General features: G+C 33.3%; 6 protein-coding genes across 12 annotated transcripts in view; 5 read left to right on the forward strand and 1 right to left on the reverse strand.

Annotated features, from left to right (window-relative positions):
* The window catches only part of LOC106783869 (MICAL-like protein 1), a 39,327-nt gene extending 38,807 nt beyond the window's left edge, over positions 1-520 (forward strand). For 3 of the 4 annotated variants that reach the window (XM_014742795.1, XM_014742797.1, XM_014742798.1), the window contains one exon: positions 99-520. In XM_014742795.1, the coding sequence (XP_014598281.1) occupies positions 99-289 (191 nt within the window). In that variant the 3' untranslated portion in view covers positions 290-520. Of the gene's footprint in view, positions 1-55 lie in introns of all 4 variants that reach the window. The other variant, XM_014742796.1, reaches the window with a different exon arrangement.
* Positions 350-9,433, reverse strand: LOC106783849 (WASH complex subunit 7). The gene is made up of 8 exons (XM_014742764.1): positions 5,991-9,433; positions 5,577-5,637; positions 4,152-4,196; positions 1,835-1,963; positions 1,616-1,762; positions 1,345-1,530; positions 759-1,260; positions 350-677 (listed from the first exon to the last, which is right to left on the reverse strand). The coding sequence occupies exons 1-8, from the start codon at positions 9,233-9,235 to the stop codon at positions 556-558; spliced, it is 4,437 nt and encodes a 1,478-aa protein (XP_014598250.1). The 5' UTR covers positions 9,236-9,433; the 3' UTR covers positions 350-555.
* Positions 2,528-5,607, forward strand: LOC106783874 (CUE domain-containing protein 1). The gene is made up of 5 exons (XM_014742814.1): positions 2,528-2,853; positions 3,242-3,376; positions 3,453-3,828; positions 3,921-4,019; positions 4,077-5,607. Exons 2-5 carry the CDS (start codon positions 3,260-3,262, stop codon positions 4,211-4,213), a joined length of 729 nt encoding a protein of 242 aa, XP_014598300.1. The 5' UTR covers positions 2,528-2,853; positions 3,242-3,259; the 3' UTR covers positions 4,214-5,607.
* A 77-nt stretch (positions 9,434-9,510) lies between the features above and the next one.
* Positions 9,511-11,996, forward strand: LOC106783871 (G patch domain and ankyrin repeat-containing protein 1 homolog). Of its 3 annotated transcripts, XM_014742809.1 has the most exons (5): positions 9,512-9,535; positions 9,834-10,027; positions 10,223-11,609; positions 11,674-11,889; positions 11,972-11,996. In XM_014742809.1, the coding sequence occupies exon 3, from the start codon at positions 10,395-10,397 to the stop codon at positions 11,490-11,492; it is 1,098 nt and encodes a 365-aa protein (XP_014598295.1). In that variant the 5' UTR covers positions 9,512-9,535; positions 9,834-10,027; positions 10,223-10,394; the 3' UTR covers positions 11,493-11,609; positions 11,674-11,889; positions 11,972-11,996. The 3 variants fall into 3 exon arrangements, with proteins under 3 accessions (XP_014598296.1, XP_014598295.1, XP_014598294.1); XM_014742810.1 differs by lacking the exon at positions 11,972-11,996 and having other exon boundaries at positions 9,511-9,535; positions 9,834-9,909; positions 11,674-11,965; XM_014742808.1 differs by lacking the exon at positions 11,972-11,996 and having other exon boundaries at positions 11,674-11,965.
* Positions 11,997-12,104: 108 nt separating this feature from the next.
* On the forward strand, positions 12,105-14,427 carry LOC106783875 (protein misato). Of its 2 annotated transcripts, none has more exons than XM_014742815.1 (5): positions 12,105-12,512; positions 12,601-12,681; positions 12,780-13,226; positions 13,306-14,107; positions 14,178-14,427. In XM_014742815.1, the coding sequence occupies exons 1-5, from the start codon at positions 12,435-12,437 to the stop codon at positions 14,384-14,386; spliced, it is 1,617 nt and encodes a 538-aa protein (XP_014598301.1). In that variant the 5' UTR covers positions 12,105-12,434; the 3' UTR covers positions 14,387-14,427. The 2 variants fall into 2 exon arrangements, with proteins under 2 accessions (XP_014598301.1, XP_014598302.1); XM_014742816.1 differs by having other exon boundaries at positions 12,109-12,512; positions 12,803-13,226.
* Positions 14,428-14,458: 31 nt separating this feature from the next.
* LOC106783876 (calcium and integrin-binding family member 3-like) lies at positions 14,459-16,036 on the forward strand. The gene is made up of 4 exons (XM_014742817.1): positions 14,459-14,944; positions 15,002-15,122; positions 15,243-15,411; positions 15,736-16,036. Exons 1-4 carry the CDS (start codon positions 14,859-14,861, stop codon positions 15,951-15,953), a joined length of 594 nt encoding a protein of 197 aa, XP_014598303.1. The 5' UTR covers positions 14,459-14,858; the 3' UTR covers positions 15,954-16,036.
* Positions 16,037-24,902: the final 8,866 nt, after the last annotated feature.

The raw sequence follows: 24,902 nt of genomic DNA on the forward strand, positions 1-24,902 counted from the left end.
GATAACAATTTTTAAAGAATAAATCAAATATTAGTGTAAAATAAATATTTTGTAGAAAAGATGAAAAATGATAATTGTTCGTTCATGTTTCTATACAGCTAGAAACAAAAGCGACGCTACCAATAGTAACAATGATTATTCTCCTAATTCGACTAAAACGAAAAAAAGTAAGATAAAGGAGAAAATCAAAGAGAAGAAGTTTAAAAAATTATCTAAAAAAGATGCCGATAAGGACGTGGATGAGACTGAAGTGAAACTCAAACGCCATAACAAGCGGAAATGGTTTTGAGTTTATTTACAAATATTAACTGTTAAATATTACTAGCTATATTAAAAAATAGCAAATAAGTCAGTTATCGTTTAATACTTTTATAAATATTTTTAACGCAAGATTTGTTATTTATATAAATAGGAAAGATTACCATTAAAAAAACACTAGGAGTAAATCTAACTAATGGTTTAATAAAAAATGAATATATATATTTCTTACTTGATCGCTATGATAAGAAGACGAACGTAATATTCGAGCGTTAAAATATTTTCTCGTACACACTTTCATTCGATTTGATTGCAATTTTTTTTATATACCTTCAGTATCTTTACAGGTGCATGATTCGATTCGATTGAAATTGTTTGTTCTGGTATGTCACATTCCAGGTAGGTAAGATCATGCTTTCCTGTAAAGAAAATTATTATTAATAATAAAACGAAACTTTCTCAATTTGTAACATTTATTATAATTTATTACTAAAACTTACCTAATTGATCGAGAAATTTTTTTACAGTGTCTTCGTTACGAATAGTCGCGGCAATGATGGCATAATTATTAGACGTTAAGAAACTATTTAATCCAATAATTAATGAATAAAACGAAGTGCTTTCGTAAAGAATATCCGCGCCTAAGATGACGTCGTAAACTGTATGATCTTCCTTTGTATAATTTTCTATATCTTCCCATTTCAAATCTATTACTTTAACATCCGAATGATTATATTTGATGTGTAACTGCGTCCTATCATTTAACGTACAAATTTCATTAGATACTTTGTCTTGCAATACGGGTAGTAAATTCAATCTCACATTTTCACAAAGAATATCTAAAACACTTTCATGGCAATCTGAAAATACATATTGCTTGGGCGAACAAGCATTGATAATACTCAAACCAGTTAATCCAACTCCACATCCAAGTTCTAAGATATTTTTCCCACTAAATTGATTCCTATTTTTATAAGACCATTCTGCCAGATGTAAAGCACCCTATATGTTTGTAATATATTATTTGTTATATATATGCATATAAACATTTAATATATAATTTTAAATAATTTATATTAAATGCACCTGCCAAACGCATAAACCAGTTGTCCCTTTGGATACGATATTTATACTTTCTTTTAATGTTATAAATTTTAAATCACCATGTTTTTGTAAAAAGTGACGATAATGCAAATCCTTTCCAGGAAACAAAATGAAATTACAATACAAAGAATAAACGTCATCGTCAATCTCCTCACCATTTGAATCTAACTGTAAAAGCAATTAAAAAAAAAAATAGAATAACGCTAGGATCAAATAATAATTGTTTTCAAACATAAAAAGTATAAATTTATACCTCATCTATTAATAACTTTGTAAATGCTCTCTGATAGGAATATTTAACAGGATATCGTTTAATCAAAATATGATTCACTGTATTGTCCAGAATTTTCTTTTGAACGTCAATACTAATTACTTTTTCTTTTTCTTTCAATTTCTGGAACTGAAGAAAATAGCATAAGAATTATCTGACATTTTGACTTGAGATGAAAAATAATCATCTCTTTCTACCCACCACTTGTACGAGATTATTTATTGGAGCACAACAAAAAAATAATTTCTTTAAATCAAGAATACAGTCATCCATATTATTATCGTTTAAAACTAATTGAACGTGAATATATGGGTTAGAATATACAACATATATTTAAAAGTATTTTATTGATTAAACCTTTTTTGCTTTAGTATTCGTACACCATTTTAATTCATTTTTTTATTATTATTACAATGTTACTAATTACTATTATAAATTATATTACTAATTTTAAACACTAATTATTCTCTTCGTTTTAGAAACTACAAATTATAAAATTAAATGGATCAAAATATCATATGATTTCTTACAGAAGGACCACGAAATACTGAAAATAGAGAAATCATGGAAATATTTTCTAACTTCGTGCGACGGAAGTCATACTTCAGCCATTTTTTATTTTTATTTTTTTTTTGTAATCAACCATTTCCTCTGAAAACACAATAATTCGATATGTATAAATTATTTTATTGCAAAAATGTTTTCTCTACGTATAATATTAACATTTAATCGATTATTTGAGAGTTTACAATTTATCCAAAGCGCAAATATTTCGAATTTGCCGCGAAAAATATTGACGTATCAAAACGGTGGAGCGTATCGATATGGCGAAACATAACCTTCACTTCCGTCGCATACCACCTTAATAAATGCGTCCTCCCACTCCTTTGATATTTAGATTTTACGTTACTACGTAGAAAAGAGTAGTCTTCCATCTATAACAACACGAAGGAGAGAAAAGAACAAGATTTTGACAGTTGACAGATGTTTCTGTTAAAAGATAAATACATATTTCGTTTTTAAATCAAGCCTATCAAAATTCTTCAAATTATCGGTTAGAAAAGATTTTAAATAAAATTGATTTTTTTTCGACATTAACAATTTAGCGATGTAAAACAAATCCGTAAGCCGGTAAGAAGCATTGGCAATGCTTTTACCGCTGTTACGTTTCAGAATCTTCGTTGATCCAGCTATGTGTTACTGTTAAAGTTAGCTCGAAGGTACGTTATCATCAAATGTCAACTATTCATTATCATTTGTAATTTATGAACTTACGATATATGAGTTTGTTTTCGATGTAATCATATTTCTTGTTTTTCTCTAATTTTTTCTCAATTTCTTTTATAAAAAAAATACATTTTGATATCGTTATTGTATCAAACTTTTGTGCCAATAACATTATCATTTTCTTTCTCGATAAAAAAATGTTAATACTTTTCAAAAATTATAATCATTAATTGATAAGAGTTATTGCTTCTGAAATGTTATGTTTCAAATGATAAATTTAGAGTAACAATGTCCTCTTTAATAATACGAATAAATATAATTAACTCTTATAATTGAGAAATAATGTAATTTCCTATATTATTTATCATTGTAATTCAACAGGTTCATTACTATTCAACAATGGCATCGGCTACCGAACAGCAGCAGCAGCAACAACAGCAGACCACCCTGGAGTTTTATCAGGCGATGGCTGATTTTAAAAATATGTTTCCACAAATGGACGATGATGTAATCGAAGTAAGAATGTACATTTCAACGTACATACATTATAATGAATTGACCTATTTTGTTTATAATAAAATGTTTTTCTTAGGCTGTGCTAAGATCCAATCAAGGTGCCGTAGATACAACAATTGACCAATTGTTATCTATGAGTACAGACAACGAGAATGAAAAAATAAGAAGCGAATTAGAACAAAGTGAAGAATTTCCTAACATTACCAAATCTTCCAAATCGGATTCTAATAAATCATTAAAACATCTTCATAAATGGCAACCTCCATTATTAGGACCATTACCGGATACATTTCTTAGACTTCCTCAGCAATTATCGAAGGATACCTTAGACGGGGTATATTCTCAAGAAAATTCAATGTTGGAGGACGAAAGAATTGCCATGTTTCTCCAAGATGAAGAATTTATGGCGCAGCTACGTTGGAACGAAGACTTTCTTTCTACTTTAGAAAATGGTAATATAAAATGTACAAATGATTTATCTTACCATTTCGATTATAATTTCTAATATCTTTGCAGTACTGTCTATTATTTTATTTCTTTACAGATTCAAAGTTACAAGGTACTAGTTTGGAGAAGTGTAATAATCAAAGCGGCCATGATGATGAGGATTTGTTTAAAGAAAGATTAAGAAATATGGGTAAAGGTACGTTGAATATTATCAAATTAATACTTTAGAACATAATCTAACGTATCTTTTCAGTATCGCGTCGTAAGTTCGCCCAACTTACAAAAGTATTCACACGTAGCAAGAAACGAGGAGGACGACAATTATTACCTCCGACAGCATCGTGTGATGATCTTCTAGATCCGGAAGAATCGTCTAGACCGCAATCTTAAAAGTCATATAACTTAAAAACATAATACTTCTTGAGAAAAAACAAAATTATTTCATTATAGCTTGCTAGTTGCCACCCAAAAGACAAGCGTATACATAACTAACATTTGAGATATATAAATACATATATCTTTCAATAAATAATATTAAACTACAGTTATATTTGCAGGTGATCTGTATAGTATAACTTATGCAATAGGTTTAGTTTTAATTTACGAGAAAATAATAGATATACGATGATCAATTCTCGCGTAGGATAATTAAATTTAAATGTGAAATATATCACACTCGCGAAGATCATAGAATAACGCTAATTAAAAGAAGATTACATAGTAGTATCGTAAAGTAATGAATTAATTTTAAATTTATCCAGTTGAATACGCATAATACTAACAATAGTTATTAAAATAGTACACTATGGTACACACATTGATGATAACAATAATGATAGATGAATTACGTAAACGAGGAGATTTGTAGCGTTACGATAATGAAAATTTTTAAAACAAAATTATTAAATTTAAGATCCTATTTTTAGTTTTGGTAAACATTGTACCATATTATTTATAATAATGGATATAAATAATATTTCAAAAAGAAGACTTAATATTAGAAAAATGATCTGATTGATTTAAAAAGTAAATCAATTTTTGAAACCTAGATTGTTTTATATGAAATAAGAATCTTCTGTTTATACAAGTTTATACAAGTTTTATTTATATGAAAATTAGTAGAAAGGTTACAATATTGAAAATACTTTCTCTAATTATTTTAACTTGTATTTATTATATTTTTTATTGTGGCTTTTAATGTCTCTTCAAAATACGGACATTATGAACAATATCACTCGATATACAAGATAGAACGTCAGATATTATTGATACCATATATTGAAAATGATCATTTTATATCCATTTAATCGCGCGTTACATTGAAATAGTCATACGTTAATACTATTTTTTGGGAAACAAAAGGAAAATATGATGAATTGGTTGTGACTCGTAGTCATAATTCTTGTTTACGTTATATTATTACAAGAATGATAAAAAGCTAGTTAGGAATCTCCAAATGTAATATAGTCTAGTCATACAATCTAGCCACCATCTACATAATGACTATTACGGAGTGATACTGATAAATGTAGTATGTTTATATAAGCTAATATACATTACAAATTAAAAGATATCTTGGCATCTGTTAGAAAAAACACAAAAATAAATTGAATGTGATGCTGATTTGATGAATATTAATTTAAAAAAACAAACAAGCAAGCTAAGCCTTTGATTGTATGTGATAAAGAAATGAAAAAAGGGAAAAAAAAAGAATGAAAGAAGAATTATATAATGTATGGTATGTACACATTACTTGTGTAGATAAATGATAGTGATGCAATGCCGATAATGCTAATTCATTTAAACCTATAATGCTAATCAATACCTTGACTTTATTTGTTATATGAAATAATCTAGATGCTCTGAGAAAAAAAAAATATATATATATATATATCATATAGTTATTTTAAAAAGATGAATAGTAAAGGATTATACAAAATTCAAATATAGTTTGAAATAAAGTTTGAAAATTTTATGAAATAGATTGTTATAATACAGTGGCTGCTTATAAGGTTTTATTTAACTAAATATATAAAATATGAAAGAGAGAGTTAAACTTAACAATCAAAACTTAAGACTAATTGTCATCTTATTTTCTTTTAAAGAAACAGAGTAAAATCGATTTTAGAAATATTTCAAGTATTTCAATTGCAACAAATAACTTCACTATGAGTCCGGTTGTTTAAAGAACACCCTTGCACCAGAAAGGCTATAATACAATAACTGAAATTCAGCACTTCTTTCTCCTAAACGTTTCATAGTTAGTGCCCTGGTTTGTTGCAACTTTTCATCGCCACGATCGTCTTTATTTTCAGCGTTGATATGATTTTCAACAGTTTCAAACCAATGCAACGCATCTAATTCGGCGCTTTGATCAAGAAGTGCATTTATATATGCCACTCCCATTGCAAAACCGTCATCTGTAAAAGCTCCACCAGTTTGATTTCTTTTAAACATCTTTTCTTTATTTGATACCGCATTGTCGACGAAACTCAATGTCAACGGTGGTACAATAGCGTAGAATCTTTGCAAATGATGCCATTTAGGATCTCGAAAAGTGGATACGAATACATCAACGAGTAATTTAAAATAATGCATGCCTTCCGTAAAATTGTGAACCAAGTTTCCAATGTCATCCTCCAAACGTTTAGCCGCAGCCTGCGTTGTTTCGTTATAATTTAAATTCTTACACATCGTTTCAAAGGACATATTCGAACGAATATCCGGTAGAAACGAAACCGCGTTTGAGCTAGCATGTAATCCACCAGATCTAATCAATCGTACGTATCCAAGAGCATTTCCAATATGAGTTATCAATTGACGAAATTGATCCAAGTAACTTAATCCATCGGGAGTCATTCCCAATTTTCTTATTCCTTTTTGAAATTTTTCTGCTCTCTCGTAGGTGTATGGTATGGCTCCACTTTCTCGTTGAGATTTGATAAATCTTATATCTCGCATCAATCTGGATTTAATTTGTTCATCGAACATAAATTGCGTAAATGTTTGCAATTTAACACTAAGAAATTGATAGACAAAATTGACGGTAGTACTCATAATACCAGTTCCGTGAGTTCTTATAGAATTGGCTATATGACGAATACCGATGGTATTTAAATGTTTATTGTTACTCGTGTGTTCTATAAATGTTTGCGTATTCAAATTGTATAAATACTTGGATACAAAGACATGGATATTTCTCATAATTTCCAAAGCATCTACACCTTGCTCCAAAGTTTGCGTAGGCAAATGATTTTGTACAGTATCGAGATTTAATTTGTACTTAGCCAGAGCATGCATAGTTCTATAAGTTTTCCAATCATGCAATGCCACTGTCGTGAGATTATAAAACATATCATCTAGATAATGTTCGACAAACCTTTTAGCATATATCATAGTATCAACTAAAGGTAATGGCAATGAATGTACTATTCTTCCACCATCTTTAACACCCTCCAAAATCGGAATACGGAAATCCAATTCCAAGTGTGCATATACGTGAAGTCGTAGGCTTGTTTCAATTTCACGACAAGCTGGTTCTAATACCGTTTTAAGTAAATCTTCTCTTAAATCTTTAATTAGTTGTTCATTCGTGTCAGATAATTCTTCTTGATCTATAACGTTATCAAATGCACCAAAAAAATTTGCCAGATGACTGATGTTGATATTTTCTTGAATAATAGAAGAAAGATATGCGGGTATCATTTTCCTATGATGAAACAATACCGAATAATCGCAAAGTTCATCAACATTGTCTTGAAGTTCTGCAAAGATATCATAATTATCTAACAAAAATTTGAGTTTTATTATATCCTCATCTTTGAAAGTTTCCGTCAATTGACTGGCACACGCAAGTGCACATCTGACTATTAATCTTCCATCGGCGCTAATAGGGCCACTCATTAGGCGTATACTTAGTCCTATTAACGATAATGCATCAAGTCTTTCTTTGCTATAGCCTCTATCTTTTTGAATCAAGCCTTTTCTAGCTGTTACGAGTATGACTAAAATATAATAACTGAGATATTGTAAGACTTGATCTTGTGATCGCACCACAACTGGACCCAATATATAAAACCATGTTTGAAGAGATTTCTGTATTTCTATAAGTTTACAAATATGTTTAACCGTGTTACGATTCATAGGTTTGGCCAGATTAGCGTGCAGATTAGTTATAAAAGATATAATTTCTTTAATTTGTCCAAATAACGTTATTATATCAGTAAGTAATATACGCTTGTCTCCTATGTCAGAAATTTGAAGACTACCTTTCTTTAAAATGTTCTGCATCTCTAAGCACCACGTCATAGCTTTATTTATTAAAACATTAATGGTAACAGATAATTTTTGTGTTCTGTTTAAAAGAATTTTTGTACCTATTTGTGAACTAACAGCACTTCCAACTTCCTTTGGTAAGAATTCATGTAAAAATTTACTGGGTATCCAAATGATATTTCTAAATAATGTTACAGCGTAAAACTTTTTGTTAGTTTCGTTTATCCGCTTAACTAATTTCTTATCACAGATTCCAAATAATTTAGTTACTACGACGACACCGACGTTAGCTCTAATCCAATTTTTATTCAATGCAGCATTGTCGTTAGATTTACTCTCGACGTCTGACATCAAGTTTTTCAAATAATTAACAATTTGATCGTTCATAATCAGACCTTTATTTACATCCATTACATATTCGAGTGCTTTAAAAAACACAGTTTTCCCCAACAACTGTTCCTTCAAATCTTTGAGCAATTTATCAAGCATATTAAGTTTAGTTTCAGATATTTCAAACTGTTTCATATTACACCTTACGAAAGATATATTCATCTTGTACTTAGTACAATAACCCGATATCCACGGGTGCGCATCGATAATTTCGTCAAATATTACAAGAAGTACAAACAAATCGATGAAGTGTTCTATCAAAGCAGGCAAATATATCTCATGGGATCCTCTGGCCAAACTGCATAGCTGTTGCGTAGTTAATTGTAAAACTGTCATTATTCTATTTACAAAAGTTGATAAAGATTGAAGATCTGATAAAAAGCTAGCAGCGTTTTTTAGTTCGTTGTCCAGACTCTTTTCGCTTAGCGCAAAGAGTTTAGCATAGAAAGTATTAGCTTCTTTTTTTAGCAGTCTTATTTCTCTACATGTTCCTGCAACAGCAGCTAGTAGCTTAGACAAATCTTTGCTTTCCATTTCTACCAATGATATAATGCTGACATCTTCGACAGTTTGATAGACAAGTCTAATAGGACCTTCCATAAAATATTCCAATGTCGAATCATTTAACCAAAATCTATCGGCCAGTGTTTCAAAAAATTGTCCATACTTTCGTAATAGCATGGAGCCGGCAGCTTTGTATATGGTTTCATCTTTTTTCGAATTCCACGATGACGATTCAATCATCATTAGTTACAAAATTGTTTATTACTATTACAAATTTAAATATAAATCTATATCATTCGACTAAATACATTAATTATACTATATACTATTCTTTTTCTTTTAATTGTACACTTTTTTTACATACTTTGACACATAACAACACAGTTTTGACACATTACTACAAACAGTATTGCCAACTAATACAAACTTCAATTTAATCAAACACTTTCTTCCAAAAATACAGGTTTAGGGTTAAAATAAAACTTATCGCGTACATGAATATGTGTCTTACAATAAAAATGTGAAATTCTAGAAGACATAGATGTAAGTATTAAGTTAACATAGTTTTTCTTTATCTTATTAGACTTAAATCATTTTTCCAGTTATAAATTTATTTATTTAAATATAAATTCATTACAAACACGATATAATTTTAATATGAAATTTCGATAGGCGCAAATTTCCAATTTGGAATTTAAAAATTGAAATTCTTATTAGCCGATCACGTGATCGATATTATGTTATTTCATAAGTAATTGAATCGACTATAATAATAAATAAATTGATTGTAATATTATTTTCTTTTTCACATATGATCTTCGCGATTGATTGATCATTGGAGCACTCTGATTGGTTGTTGCAACCCCTCAAATTTACTTCACGCTGAAAATAATACAGACGTATATGTACGTTTATCGGTTAGTAGAAAAAATTTTATAACTTTTTATTTCTTACTGTCAAAGTGAAATGTTTATTTTACGAATATTATTCTATATTATTCGTATGTCTTAATAAAATCAACATGCAGATAGAAAGGTATATGTTTTACTAATATTATAACCTGTAGGTTAACCTACATTGGCATAACTTAAATTTTCCTCTAACATCTGTCAATTTATCGATGTTTTGTTTAAGTTTTTTATAAAATACGTTTCTATATAATTTAAAATTTAATTATATTGCATGTGTGGATATTATTTTTATTAAATATAACCAAAATTGTTGTTACAGATGTAAATACAAATACAGTGAGATAGGAAGGAGCTATATTTATTTCATCCATTAAAAGAAAAACATAAATAAAAGACTGATAAGAAAATATTGAATGTATTGAAAAGCCTTTATACTAAATTATTCAAATTTAGATTTAAAAAGTGCTTAGTGATGATATTTTAATGATAATATGGAGAAAACGTCCATAGGAATTTTATGGAAAGCTTTTATAAGAGGTTCCAATGAATCTCGTGAAATATTACCAGAAAAAAACAATTACGACTTAAATTTTCAAGGTGACGAAGCACGATTAGCTTACGAAGAAATAATCAAACAAGAGGGTGAAATAATTGCGACGAAAAAACCTACATCTCTAAGACTGAAAAATAGTAATGCACAGAGCATCTTGCATACAAAATCGCTATTGGATTCGGTTCAACAGAAAAAAACTCATGCGACTGATAATACAGTCATAAAAGTTACGATCAATGCCATATTGAAAGCAGTGGAACAGAAGGATTTAAAATTTTTACAGAAACATATTACAGTGGAGAATGTTAATGTATCGGACGACTTTGGTTGGACTCCTCTAATGTCGGCTGCTTATTGCGGTCATTTAGAAGTGATTGAATTTTTGTTACAATTAGGGGCGAACAGAAGAATAAAAGAAAAGTCAGGTCTTACAGCGGCGCAATTAGCTTTGAAAAGAAATCATTTGAATATAGTTGCTTTGCTGAGGAAGAAACATGATCTAACAAATATTAAAACTCCAACGGATAAATTAGAATTAACAGAAATATTGAAAAATTCTAAGGAAAGCATATGTAACGACGAGGATAATGTCAAAGACAAATTGCAAGAAAATACGCATTTTTATTGCGATGTATGTAAAAGAAATTTTCGAGAGACGACGGTGAAAAAGCACGAAGCTTCTACTTTACATATTTTTAATACCAAACCAAAACTGCCAAATGCAATATACGGTATATCGAAACAAAATAAAGGTTATCAAATGCTTTTAAATACTGGTTGGGATGAGGAAGGGGGACTTGGGCCATCCGGTAAAGGAATTAAATATCCAATTAAAACGACACTTAAAATGGATCGCAAAGGTTTAGGACAACCTGGCGAAGTAGAATCTAGAATAACACATTTTATGCCCGGTGATACCAATGCAGTTAAAAATGTTAGAATTTATAAGCAAAAACCATTGAAAAAGAGAGACAGAGAAAAGTTACTTAACAGAGAAGCTAGAAAAGAAAGAGCGCTTCGTATTGCATTGTCTTAATGTTTAAATTGCTTTTTACAATTTCAATAATCTTTATGTGAAACCTAAGACTGAATAGAAACAATGTATAAATTGTCATAAATACCGCAAGTTCATACTATTTCTTTCTGCTTACATGTTAGTATTTTTTTACTTAGGTTTCCGGTTATTCAATTATATTAATTTCTTTTTATCTATCTAGGTGATACAATATGAACAAAAAAAGGCTACAATGTTTGAAACAGTATCGAGAAGAGAAGCGAGTAAAGAAATAATTGTTAGTTTGTCAAGAATAAATGTCTAACTGTAAAATAACATATTGAATATATAGGAGATCAAGGTTGCAAAAGGAAGAAGAACGCGAAAAATGAGAATAATTAAATCGTTTTTACTTGATATTTTGAAGCGCTTCAATTGCGTAAGATCATATAATATAATTTATAAAATATTTACATAATATATTTTATTAAATTTTATAATTGTTATACCTTACATTTCAGATTAAAAAGATGTAATATTCAAATTAATATTCAATAAAGTGAAATATAAATAAATATCAAATTAATATGATGATAGAAAAAAAGAATATAGAATTATTGAAATTATAATAATTAAAATAAGGCTGCTTTGCGTTTATATTTAGGAATATAAATTCTGAAATATCAATAATAACGATATATATAATTGCGATTGGTATGCACTCTAGTGAGAACTAGACAAATAAGTATTTTGTCCACTTATAGAATTCTCGCCATACAACTACGTTGGTTTATACGAGGGGTATATCGATGTGAGGTTATATGAAAACAATTTAAATAGTTCAACTTGTAATAAATACAATTATGGTGTTATATCAAATTGCTTATAAAGTAATATTTTAATAATTACAATGACCAAATGTAATTAAATTTAATTTATCAAACTTTTTTACATCAATTTCTTAAAGAAAGAATTAATACAAAAATGACAACACGAGAAATATTAACAATTCAATTAGGCCATTATTCCAACTTTATTGGGACCCATTGGTGGAATCTTCAGGTATTATTACAATTTTCTAAACTTTCATCTTATTTCTAAATTAAAAATATTTCATCAATGTTTTACTTATGTTCGTATATTTTTTTAGGAAACCAATTTTTCTTATGATCCTAATAATCCTTCCGAAATAAATCATGATATATTATACAGAGAAGGAGAAAACTTCAAGGTAAAGAAACAGAACAATTTTAAAGGAATAACATAATTTGCTACTCTTTATTCAAAATGAAATATATAAATTCGATTATTGTTTATTTGGTTGTTTAGAAACAAGTAACGTTTTGTCCCAGGCTTTTATTAGTGGATTTGAAAGGAACAATGGGTTACTTAAAAGAAAGTGGAACTTTGTATGATATTCCACAACACGAAGAATTATCTTCATTATTATGGGATGAACAAAACATAGAAATAAAAGAAGAAAATCCATGTTCTAAACCAGACTTCATAGAAGGTTTAGATAAATCAGTAGAAGCAGCACAATTGGAAGAAATTGATTTAGAAAATTCAGTAAACACATGGGTTGACTACTTGGTGCCTAGATTTCATTCGAGAACAGTTAACACTATAAAAGAATACGAATATAATTCTAGCGATCATCAGTTTGATATTTATACATATGGTAGAAATTTATGGAACAAGGAACAATTTTCAGATGATTTCACTGATAAAATACGAGCTTATGTAGAAGAATGCGATTTAATGCAAGGCTTTCAAGTAAGTTTAAAATGTATATTATGTAATAGTAATTACAAAAACATAGATTAAGTATTATATTATTATATAAAAAAAACAGGTACTGGTTGACTCAACAGATGGATTTTCTGGGCTTGGTGTCTCGTGTATTCAACATTTACGAGACGAATACGGCAAAAGTATTATAACATTTCCGTCTATCGATGGTCGAAACACCGATTCATCTACATCAGACATAATTAAAGCAATTAACATAGCATTATGTTGGCAACAGCTAGAAGAACACTCATCGCTCTTTAGTCCTCTTTGTTGTGGGCAAAGTGGTTGGCCCCAAATAGGCATTCCTCGAAACTTTGACAACTTAAATTACCAATTAGAACTTAAATATCATACCAGTTCGATATTAGCAACTGCATTGGATACATTGAGTTTAAGATACAGACGTAAAGAATATGCGAATGTAGTTTTATCCGATTTATGCGCTGATCTCTCTTATAATGGGAAGGCGGTAATAACTAGTTTAAGTTTACCATTTCCAATGGCGGTAAAACGAGATTTGATCGATGTATTAGACGATTATGAAGGTTCTATATTGACAAGTTTAACACCTAGTTGTGATATATCAATAGATAAAAATATGCAAAGCATAGCATTGCGAGGAATACCGGAAGATAGATTGAAAAGACCGATGGACAAGGCTAAGAAACAAATGTCCAAACCTGCATACAGATGTTCGACCGTACACGAAATGATGACGTGTTATTTAGCTTATATATATCAATCATCGGCAACGTATTTGTCGACCATAGAATCGAGTCTCAAAATAAAACAACCTTATCCGAAAATTTTCAACAATAACGTTACGGAAACCGGAGATATCGCGGGATGGCCAGTCGGAGAAGGTAAATCCAAAATATTTTAACAAAAAAACGTATGCATTATTGTTCTACAACATTACTTTTTTTTCTGTAGAAGTACGATCAGTCCCAGTAATGGCTGGATTACACACTGGAAAAAATCTTGGATCGATGTTTGAACTTCTGCATAATCAATTAATGAGAGTACGAAGTATTAACAGGTTTCATGCATTTATCGACTCCGGTCTTGATGTAAATGAATTTCATGATTGTTGCAATTATTTGTTGGATCGTAAAGAAGCCTATGAAGATCATTATATTTAAGGCGTTTAATAAAATCGCTAATTTTGTATATTTATATTTAATACATAAGTAATACACCTATAATATTTAATTTTCATCATTTTTTAAAAACCGAACAACAAAACATGTTGTTTTTATCGTAAAAACGAGTCCTTTCGTTAAAACACTCGTATATGGGCATACGTATATACAGAATCTCGTAATGCGTTATCTTAAATATATCTTAAAATATGATCCTCTATAACAAATCGACCCCAGTGAAGATGGGAGTGGCAAGACACACCCTAGTAAGGCTATATAATACCCTATCGAACATCCCAGTACGTAAAAGTCCACTAACAACTTCTTCTTCAGTCACGTTAAAATACATCGCAGAAAAAGCTTCGTTCGTTGGATTTTTTCAAGAAAGTTACCACTTTCTTACTTCGTTCGTTTAGTTTTTCATTTGTTCTTTGAAATACTTGACAAGAGAATAAATTTCAAAAGCAAAACTATGGGGAATAAGGTAGCCACGTTCTCCGAAGACCAATTGGAAGATTATCAAGATTGTACATTTTTTACGCGCAAAGAAATTTTAAGGTAACCCTGCTCTAATCATTTTTATCACATTTACATATTTTTCTTATTTTTTTCTAGGATATTTAAACGTTTCCGAGAGATGGGTGATCCTGGAATGGTCCCACGTACGATGACGTCACAGGAAGCATCAACTTTACGCTTACCACTGTCTTGTCTTGCGCGTATTCCCGAACTCAAGGTTCGTATTAAATATATTCGTGCTATTAAAAACGAATTTATCCGGTACAATAACAAGAAGTTGTAAAACCAGTTATTTTTTACCTTCCTCCTTTTTTTTTTTTGTTCTTTCTCTCTTTAGGAAAATCCATTTAGAGAACGAATTTCTGAAGTGTTCACAAAAAGTAATAGAAGGCAACAATCAGAAGACACCGAAGGTATTTGTTTCGAAGATTTCCTCGAGATGATGTCTGTCTTCTCGGAGCAGGCACCGCGGGATCTGAAGGTCTTTTACGCCTTTAAGATTTACGGTACGGCCAAGTACATGAACCGGACTAACGAAAGGACAGACGGATCGTGAGAGTACTTCGAGGTCGATGTCGTTGTTCTTGCCAACTTGAAATGAAACAAATGCTTTCTTAACATTCAGTTACCAAACCGGATTTCATAGAATTTTAATATCAAATCTAGGTTTTTCAAATGACTCATAATAAAGATCGTGACGTAATCAAAATCGTATTTATTTCGTACATATTTTCAAGGACAACGACATCTATATAATTATAATGATCGAGTAGAAATAAATGATAAATATGTAATAATAAATCCAACAAAGTTTTAATTTTCTCCGATAGATTTCGACGAGGATGGTGTGCTGGGTGTCGGTGATTTAGAACGCACCTGTCGACAACTTGTTCAAAGTGGTCTAACTAGCGAAGAAGTAGACACTGTGTGTCAAAAAGTTTTAGAGGAAAGTGACATTGATGGCGATGGTGCTCTCTCTTATCTTGATTTTGAACACGTAGTGACTAGAGCACCAGATTTCATCTCGACATTTCATATAAGAATATAAATCTTATCTCGTTTGATCAAGGAAGAAAAAAACACAAGAAGAAGAAGAAATAAAAGTAGTTCGAGTTAAGGAAACTGATTAAATAGCAAGTAGTAGTAGTAGTAGTACACTGATTAAACGCTTTTAACGAGCAGCAAGAATAAAGACGCGTTCGTTTATAATTAATGGCGGCGAAAAAGCATCCTGGCTGGCAAAACATCGGCCAGTGAACACAGTGAACGTTATTTCGCAAACTCATGGGATAATTATTAGCTTGGTATAAGAGTCTGTACCAAAGAGATACTGCTATGTACCCTGTTACACGTTACAGGCATACTTTCTTGCACGGGTTCTCCGCGAGTCGCCCCTGTTGAGCAACAACGAGCAATGCTGGGTATAAGTAAGCAGGCCATTCATTCCTCCTTTATACGAGTATCGAAGACCAAGAAGGAAATCTTATATAGGGTTTAACGATTTTCAACAAAATTATGCGATAGCAGGGGGGGAGGGGGGAGGGGGGGGAGGGGGTTTCAAGATAGAAAATATTATTTTACAATTATACATTTGATCGATTATCATATAGAAATAAAACGATAAATTTGATTGGTGAAATGAATCAAGACGAGATAGAAAGAGAAATTTTGATCAATCCGGTTCTCCGAGTCTCTCTCAACGACTCAGAAGAGATAGTTGGAGCGTTCGGGAGCATCGAGAAGAAGGAATCGCGTACACGAGGGAAGGAGAAGCAAGCAAGCCGTTGTCGTCCCTTTCGATCGTGTTCTCTCTTTCTCTCTCTTTTCTTTCTCCTTCTCCAGTCGCTTCTGGTGCTGTGGCGGGGTCGGTCGTCTCAAAAAGCGGTCGAAATCGGAGATACCACCCTGTGGCACGGCCGGTTATAGTCGGCCGCACGGTAACTAACCGAGTCTCGAGACCAAGGCCATCCGGTCACTTCTCGTCCTCTCCACCAGTCTTGCTGTCGGAAGGCCCCTTTCCCCGTAGAAGCTTGCCTCATGAGGAGGAGCAGGAGCCGCTGTTTCAACATTTTCTCTCCTTCTTTATTTCTTTCTTTTCAAATATACATAGTACATGATATATATATATATATATATACTTCTTTGAAAATGATCTTTTAGTTTTACTTGCTAATTTCATTGTTATATCTAACTTTAATCTTATTCCATGCAATGATAATAGTCAAGAAGATTAAATAAACTCGGTAAGTGTTCTCTCTCTCTTTCTCTCTCTCTTTCTCTCTCTCTCTCTCTCTCTCTCTCTCTTAGTATCTGTTGGTCGTCGAGCCAACCGGCTTCCATGGCATGCTTCTATGCATTCTTTGGTCTCCTCGACGTGGCTCGTCTCGACAAGTCCAGAGCCCTCGGGGGCGGGCAAAGAGAGAGAGAAAGAAGAGAGAGTAGAGGGAGAGGAAACAGACGAGATGAGAAGTCAGAGAGAAGAGGAATGAGAAGGCAAAGATCGCGGGTGGACGACGAGCAGAAAAAGGGAGAGGTGCTGGACTCCAGCCGATGGAAGAGGGAGCTCAAGAAGTGGCGGAGGCCACAGATTTGAACCTGACTTTTACGTCGCGATCCTTACAGCTACAACTACAGACCCCAGCTAAGGCCCTGGCGTGGGCGATCTCTTCTCCTTCAGGGAAGAAAAAGAACAAGAGAAATATATGTATATGTATATACATATAACATATATATAGAGAGAGAGAAATCTCTGGAACCTTCACAAGGGCCTTAACCTATACCTCTGTCATTGACACCTTTAAGGAACAAGATTTTTCATTATTCTACATTATTTTTTTTCATCAAAGAAGAATTCGAACATTTCTGTTAACATTACTACACCGCTTAAGACATATCGTATAATTATATCCTATATGAAAGATTATCGATAATTAAATCGAGTCTCCTCGAGTAGAGAATTATCTTTCGAAGGATTTTGAACTTTTCCAAACCGGACTTGAAATATTTTTGTATCTCTATATCTTACTAATATACACACACACATATGTACGGACGCCCGCCTGTCCGCGCGCGCTCGCGACCGTAATATATGCGTGCGCGTGCTTATAAAAGATATAAAAGTGTATTCGCAAAGAGAGAGAGAAAGAGAGAGAGAGAGAAATAAAGAAAGAAAGAAAGAAAGAAAGAGGGAAAGCCGGTATTCGGATTTAACGCGAGTACATCAGCACTTAAGGCTCGAAGGAAACGTTGGAGGCGAATTCTTCGATAAATCATACCGGCGCCGGATGTATTATTTATTAGTTTAAATGCGGAGAAGAGTGATCGCCGCTTCGAAATTATCGAAGCGATTTGATCACTCGCGGTCTATACGAGCCTTGGCTGGTGATCTTGAATAGACTACATCAGAGAATGTACGCGTTAATAAAGATCCGGGTCAGATAGAGGAACGACAAAAATTCTCTCTCGTTTCTATGCAAATCGTAGGAGGAAGGAGAGAACATTAGTCTATCGTGATACCTCTATATCTATCGTTATATGTATTTGGCATAGTATATATATATATACGTGTGGAAGTACGCATGCGCGAAAAGATCCATTTACAATGACGTACAAATTCGATGGAACGAACGAGGCCGTAGCTCGATTTCACCGGACTCGCTTTACAGTTATACCACTTTGAACTAAGCAGCTCTTTTATCGGCCGATCTAAAATGCAGACAGAGAGTAAAAAAGAAAGAAAGAAAGAGAAAGATAGAGACTCTTTATAACCCTATCGGATTACGTTAACCTGCCGATCTTCGATTTAATCTATCGTCCAAAAACGGATATACTTCGTGCGTGACGCCGATCGTGAGAGTCGCATTGTTTGAAATAAATTAAGCTTATCCCTCCCGCGATGTCATCTAAGACTAACGGACCGTAAATGTATTCTCCTTTTACGTTATACGACAATTTTATTTTCATATATCTTTTCAGAAAAAATAAAAAATGATCCACGAGAAAGTGAGGTTGGAATATTTCCTTCCGCCATCTTGTTTTTTCTTTTTTTTTGTTCTTTCGGAAAGGGAGAGGGAAAAGTCAAGAAAACTTTCTTCATTTTTTATCGGTAAAAAATATAATCGAGATAGAAAGAAGTTGAGACAATTCTCTTGGTCGGCGCTTTTGAATGAAAAGAGAAAAACGTATTAGAGGAGGAGAGGACAATTTTCTTGATTATCTATCTCGCAAAAACATCGAAGAAAGAAAGGTTAAGATAATTTTCTTGATCGTCAGTTTCGAAAAAAACGTATTAGTGAAAGAGAGGTTAGAACAATTTCCTTGATCAATCTCTCTCTCTTTCCCTCTCTCAAAAGAAAAGATTCGAGGAGATGGTTAAGATAATTTTCTTGATCATTTGTTCGGTAAAAAAGAAAGAAAATAAAATAAAAGAAAATATCGAAGAAAGAAAGGTTAGCATCATTTTCTTGATCGTTTATCTGGAAGAAAAAAATATATATTCGAGTATGAGAAGTTAAAGAAAATTGTTTTGATCTGCCTGTAACCTTTAGCTGAATAGTTTCCTTGCTTTCTTTAACGATTATTATCAGAGACCTGTCTTATTACTCCTATTTGATTTTTGAATTACCAATTGCGTTGGTTGCAAGGTTGCATAGTCGAAATAATATTGGCACTCTTGCGACCACATATCGTGGTGGTTCATAAGGAGGCGAGAACGTTTATACGAAGAGAACCGTCTACCAAAGAGGGGGAGGAAGGGTTCCAAGGAGTCGGTTGGCCAACGGAATGTGGCTTGACCGGCCGGCCATCCCCCGTCTTCCTCTCCCGTGGACCCATCGAGAAAGAGTGGAAAAAGGAGAGAAGAAAAAGACCGACCAACAGAGAGGGAGAGAGAAAAAAAGATGATCGAGGAAGGGAAAGGAAGAGAAAGAAAAGAAGACAGAGAAAGAGGGTTCAATGGTGGACAGAAAAGGATGCAGATACGCGACTGGCCCAACCGCTTTCGGCTCCCTAATGGTCCCCATTGGGGTTGCTCGAATATTCCTTTGCTATCTCGGACATCTTAGCCACAGGATTCGTAATCCACGAGGGCACCATTTTTAACAGACTCTTTGAAATCTACCTGAACACTTACAGGTAAATCTTCTACTTCTATAGTTCTCTATTATACCGAATATCATTCTTGGGGAAGATTCAACAGTATACACGGTTTCAACATTTTTCATCTTCATCGTTAAACAAATAATCGTATTCGATGATTACGAGTAGAGAGAATTTGTGGAAGCAATCATTTTTCTTCGTAGCCTTGTAAAGTGGTCGAATTCTGTGTAAACTAATCGTTGTTCATATGACATGTATGTAAATACGTAACGCAGTGTACATACGCAGGTAGGATCGTATCGAACAAAGTGGCTTAACGTGTAAGCATCGTCTTTCTCGGGGCATTATAAAATGCTTAGCAGCAGCTTTCAGTATTAAAGTAAAATACATCGACAAAATAAAGTGCCATTAGATTCGTACGTACACGTTATTTCCATTCACGAGTTTACTTTTTCTCTATTATGCGTTTTAAACAGAATGTAATACAGTTGGGGTGAAGAGAAAGAAAGGGTGGGAAGGGAAAGAGGGGGTTGCTTCGTGTTCCTGTAGAGATAGGTTAAGTGTAACGATTATCGACAAGAAGCAAGTTTTACCTTGCATGCTGAATTCCGTAATATACCTTACAAGATCGATGCATAATTATGCATGCCTTAGGCTAAAAGTTCTCTTCTCATCCAAGAATATCGCAGTGGCGCGTGGATGCGTACCTTCGATGGGTATTCAAAATTCATCGAATCGTTTCGCACCTTCCTATCGAGCCTACGGGTCAATACGTAAACGAACTAATTCAGTATTCTTTCAACCAAGTACGTATGCATATGTTGTTGTGATTATCGTTTATGTTATTATCAAATATAAATTTTCAGTATTAAAGTCAGTACGTGGTAATTGTCTTGGTCCATACACGTGTATTTGCTAATTGTGTCTGTCAATACCACGTAATGAACGTTACTTGGTAATTTTTCAAGTAATTATCTTGTTACTGTTATACGTGTAGTAGATGTAAGCATACACTTACAAACGTATATACTTTTTATTATAGATCGTGATAAGACAAATATCTAAGAGACTATAATAAATGATCGTCCGAATCGACAAAAAAGAAAATCCAAGTTGCACAAGTTGTTGGCGAACAAACGTAACTCGATATCGAATCATTGTTTCCTTTTAGTTTTCATGATTAAGATGAATTGACGGAATGATCGAGCGATCGCGAGAAAAGGTCTTTTTTTCTGGAAAAGGCCTCTGAAACTATGCCGGTAATCAAAGCAGTTTCGCAACTGGTCGTACCTGGTAAATCAGCTTTCTGCTCGAGTACCACCTAAATTTATTCCACGAACGTTCCGTGCATTCGAAAGGCGCCGGGTTGTCCGCGGAATATTACGCGATTTCCACATTTTCGGTGAGGATTTTGTCCTTCCTTCCATTTGGGCGCGTATTCGTTCGCTTTCGCATCCAAACGAAATACAACAATTTAGATATATTAGAATTGGCAACGTGAAAAAACTTTCTTATTGCTTACCACTGAGAGGGAATTTTCTCTTCTTATTTTTTTTTTGTTCTTTTCAACATGTTTGACTTCGACCAATGAATTCACTCGCTAATTAGATTTCAGAGTATACGTTCGTATGGTCGATAATTTCGTGCTTAATATTATTAATATTTTCAACCAAAATATGTGCGAAATTTGATTGGATAGGCCTAATAGAAAAAGAAAAATAAAACATTTCTCGTCTTATTGCGTCCAAGTTCTCAATGGTCTTAATTAGCAAAACATTTGTCCATTATGCCCAATGCTATTCGAGATTCGTAATAAGCGCTTAGGCAAGTTACAAGCACGAGGATTAATTATTGAAGATAACCGACGCTGATAGGAGGCGCTGTTGCGTTTCTTCGTTCCTCTCTTTCTCTCTTTCTTCTGTTACCTTTTTTTTTTTAATTGTTCCATCCAATTACGGTCCCTTTACCGAGACAAACTGAAATCTACCGGAGGGCAGTAAGAAGAATGGGACAGTCGAGCTGATTTAACGAGACATCGTGGATCGCTTCGAGTGACGGTAGATGGCGGTGTTTTAATCGATTTAACATACCTCCTTTCAAATGCGCAATCGGTTTCTTTTATTCTTTTCACTTTTTTCATTAGCATAATAATAAAATAGAAAAGCTATCAACGAAAAAATCCCCAAAAAAAACTATACGATTACGATTAGAAGATAATAAGAAAATATATAACAAAGTTTATAGGTTAACAGTTTGAATGAAAGATTTAGAGTCAATTTTCTATGTCGAGTTAACAGGAAATAGACTGGTCTTGCAGATGAAAAAAGTTAAAGCCGGCTGCAAATAACTCATCCGATCTGTACTCAAACCGTTTTAACGGCCGCATCTAGATTTTTCTACAACGATGAAAATAAGAACGAAAGGGGAATCGAGTTAGGTGGTAGGAACGAACGAACGAACGAACGAACGAACGAATGAAGGTGGACGTTGAAAGAGAGAGAGAGAGAGAGAGACGCACCGGAAGATTGTGCGTAAAACTAAAGCGAATACCGGTTACCGTTTGTGGTAGAGAAACGTAGTAGAAGAAGGGAGAGAAGAAACGAAACGTCGAGGGTCCAGAAGTAAAGAGACATGAAAGGCGTAGAAGAAAACGGAAGAAGAAGAAGAAGAAGAAGAAGAAGAAGAAGAAGTAGAGGACGAAGAAGAAGCCCAAGAAGAGTATGAAGAAGAAGAAGAAGGGGAGGTAAAGTAAGATGGAGGAGATGAAGAAGGAAGTTATGTTCTCTATCTTCGTCTTTCTCTTTTGGATCGGCAAGGAGGAGGTCCAGAGCAGGCTCCAGATCTGCATAACCGGTATATACACTAAGAGAACTTAGAGTACCTCGAGGCAGCATCGAGCGTGTCCTCGAGTCGTCGCGAGTACGCTATATCGTTTGGCTCGTCCTTAACTTGGAAGAAGTATAGAAGGATCTCGATGCGAAAAGAAAAAAGAAAGAAAGAGAGAAAGAGAGGTGAGGTGAGAGGTGGAGAAAGGAGGCTGGCCATTCGTGTAGAGTGCCTTCGAGAAAGAGCACGCGTGCTGTGCTGTGCTGTGTTCAACCTCGCAAACTGGTAAAGAGAAAAGCGTAGGCGAGAGTACGCCGAGAGACCGATGACATCATCTTAATATTCTCTCTCTCTCTCTTTCTTTCTTTCTGTTTCGCTTATACGAGTAGGTATATATACTGTATACCTCTATACACTCGTCGACTTTGAGAATCTTCAACCAACGAATATCTTCTATATGTAGATTCTTTTTCTTTCTTTCTCTTTCTTTCTTTCTCTCGACTTCTAGCTTGGCTCCTGAATCTATGCGGATGCTGGGGGAAGGAGCTGTGAGATCTCGAACGAGTCTCTCTTTTTCTCTCTCTCTCTCTCTCTCTCTTTGATATGTGTATGAGCAACGAAAAGACTCAAAGAGAAAGTCTCTGTTCTCTCTCTCTCTCTCTTTCTCTCTCTCTATATATATATATATATATCTTTTTTTCTATCTCATGTACAACGGAAAAGTTCGATATTAGATTTTTATGTTCTCCATTTGAAGTCGCACATCTCTACACGCTTTATATATAAATGTATTATATGTATTTATAAGTATAAGTATACTTACTAAGCACACGCATCGTATTATTATAGTCATCAAACCGGAAATGATTATAGTCTACGATTAAGTACGCCGCGCGACGTAGTCACGGTTTATAAACTACGATGAGATCGTAGCTCGCAGCTTTCGCCGGTGGTCATTTGGATTACGAGATTTCTTCGTGTTCGGTATTACATTTATATATAGTAATAGTACCTACGGCTCGTGGAGACTTCGATACTCGAATCGCCGCAACCGCAATGTCGGCCTCTCATCCGTGCAACATCCTCGACCGCCATTACTATGGCATGGCGGCACGGCGCCACGATTCTCCATGAATTCGCGAGCCGCGAACTAGAGAAACTGATCGTTCAATAAAATCCAAATTGCCTATTACCAACTTTTTTCTACTCCCCTATTTATTTGTTTTTTCTTTAGTGTTTTTCTTTTTTTTTCTTTTTCTTTTTTCTTTTTTCTTTTTTTTTTGTAATACTTTTTATACCAATACCATTCAAAGTTTATCTCTTTTATGACTTTATTACCTCTCGTTTCTTTATCTCTTAAAGATCCTCGAGTTAAAAGAAGATAGAGCTGTTTTCTCGATCCCAGTTATTAGACTTTCAAATTTCTGGCCACGTGGAAATGGAGAAGTTCCAAAACAACAATTTCTTTGTCGGCTATCCGATATACTAAAATTATACCCCGTGAAATCTGAATTTTTGATATCCCAATCCGCCGTCCCTGATCAAACTTTTATTTTAGATATACGTTGAAGTTATATAAGATTGTGGTTATGTTCGATTACATCGACGTTAAGTGATTTCGAAAGTTCGAACCGAAAGAAGTATGGGATCGATGTGAAAAGAATAATTGGCCGGTAGATAATCGTAACATTGTTATAAATTATACAAGAATTTATTCTATACTTTTGTTATATAAATACAGATAATTATACTACGATGTATTTAAAGGAAGAAAAAGAATACATTTACGAGACATTAATAAATTATTTTTAATCTATCTGAATTTCTGACAATTTCGTTCTTAAAAATTTGTTTATAAATTTAGGCGCATAGTCAAAAGAGAAACGGATGAACAGAATCCCGAAAGAAGGTTCGTCCCTCCAAATCCAAACCTGTGCCAGGTCTTTTACGAATAAGGGACGAGACATCCATAAACTTGGACCTCAACGCTCACGGGGGTTCCCGATGGATTTTTCTTTTTAACGGAACAGGCAGGTGCAAAGCGATTTCTATAGTTCTTTTCGTCAGTAACGGC

This window comes from Polistes canadensis, unplaced genomic scaffold (genome assembly GCF_001313835.1).
Source record: "Polistes canadensis isolate GaletaPanama2010 unplaced genomic scaffold, ASM131383v1 scaffold_27, whole genome shotgun sequence".
In the NCBI taxonomy this organism is placed as follows: domain Eukaryota; kingdom Metazoa; phylum Arthropoda; class Insecta; order Hymenoptera; family Vespidae; genus Polistes; species Polistes canadensis.

Bases quoted from the DNA above. Each gene is read 5' to 3' on its own strand.
- LOC106783874 (XM_014742814.1), top strand. From the start codon at position 3,260: ATGGCATCGGCTACCGAACAGCAGCAGCAGCAACAACAGCAGACCACC. The intron at 3,377-3,452 runs GTAAGAATGTAC...TGTTTTTCTTAG, and splicing joins TGGACGATGATGTAATCGAA to GCTGTGCTAAGATCCAATCA. The intron at 3,829-3,920 runs GTAATATAAAAT...ATTTCTTTACAG, and splicing joins TCTTTCTACTTTAGAAAATG to ATTCAAAGTTACAAGGTACT.
- LOC106783849 (XM_014742764.1), bottom strand. From the start codon at position 9,235: ATGATGATTGAATCGTCATCGTGGAATTCGAAAAAAGATGAAACCATA. The intron at 5,638-5,990 runs GTGAAGTTATTT...GGTATTGATTAG, and splicing joins TTTAAACAACCGGACTCATA to CATTATAGGTTTAAATGAAT. The intron at 4,197-5,576 runs GTAATGTGTACA...ATTGCGGTCTAG, and splicing joins ACTATCATTTATCTACACAA to ACGATTCTTCCGGATCTAGA.
- LOC106783871 (XM_014742810.1), top strand. From the start codon at position 10,395: ATGGAGAAAACGTCCATAGGAATTTTATGGAAAGCTTTTATAAGAGGT.
- LOC106783875 (XM_014742815.1), top strand. From the start codon at position 12,435: ATGACAACACGAGAAATATTAACAATTCAATTAGGCCATTATTCCAAC. The intron at 12,513-12,600 runs GTATTATTACAA...ATATTTTTTTAG, and splicing joins CCCATTGGTGGAATCTTCAG to GAAACCAATTTTTCTTATGA. The intron at 13,227-13,305 runs GTAAGTTTAAAA...TAAAAAAAACAG, and splicing joins ATTTAATGCAAGGCTTTCAA to GTACTGGTTGACTCAACAGA.
- LOC106783876 (XM_014742817.1), top strand. From the start codon at position 14,859: ATGGGGAATAAGGTAGCCACGTTCTCCGAAGACCAATTGGAAGATTAT. The intron at 14,945-15,001 runs GTAACCCTGCTC...ATTTTTTTCTAG, and splicing joins ACGCGCAAAGAAATTTTAAG to GATATTTAAACGTTTCCGAG. The intron at 15,123-15,242 runs GTTCGTATTAAA...TTCTCTCTTTAG, and splicing joins CGCGTATTCCCGAACTCAAG to GAAAATCCATTTAGAGAACG.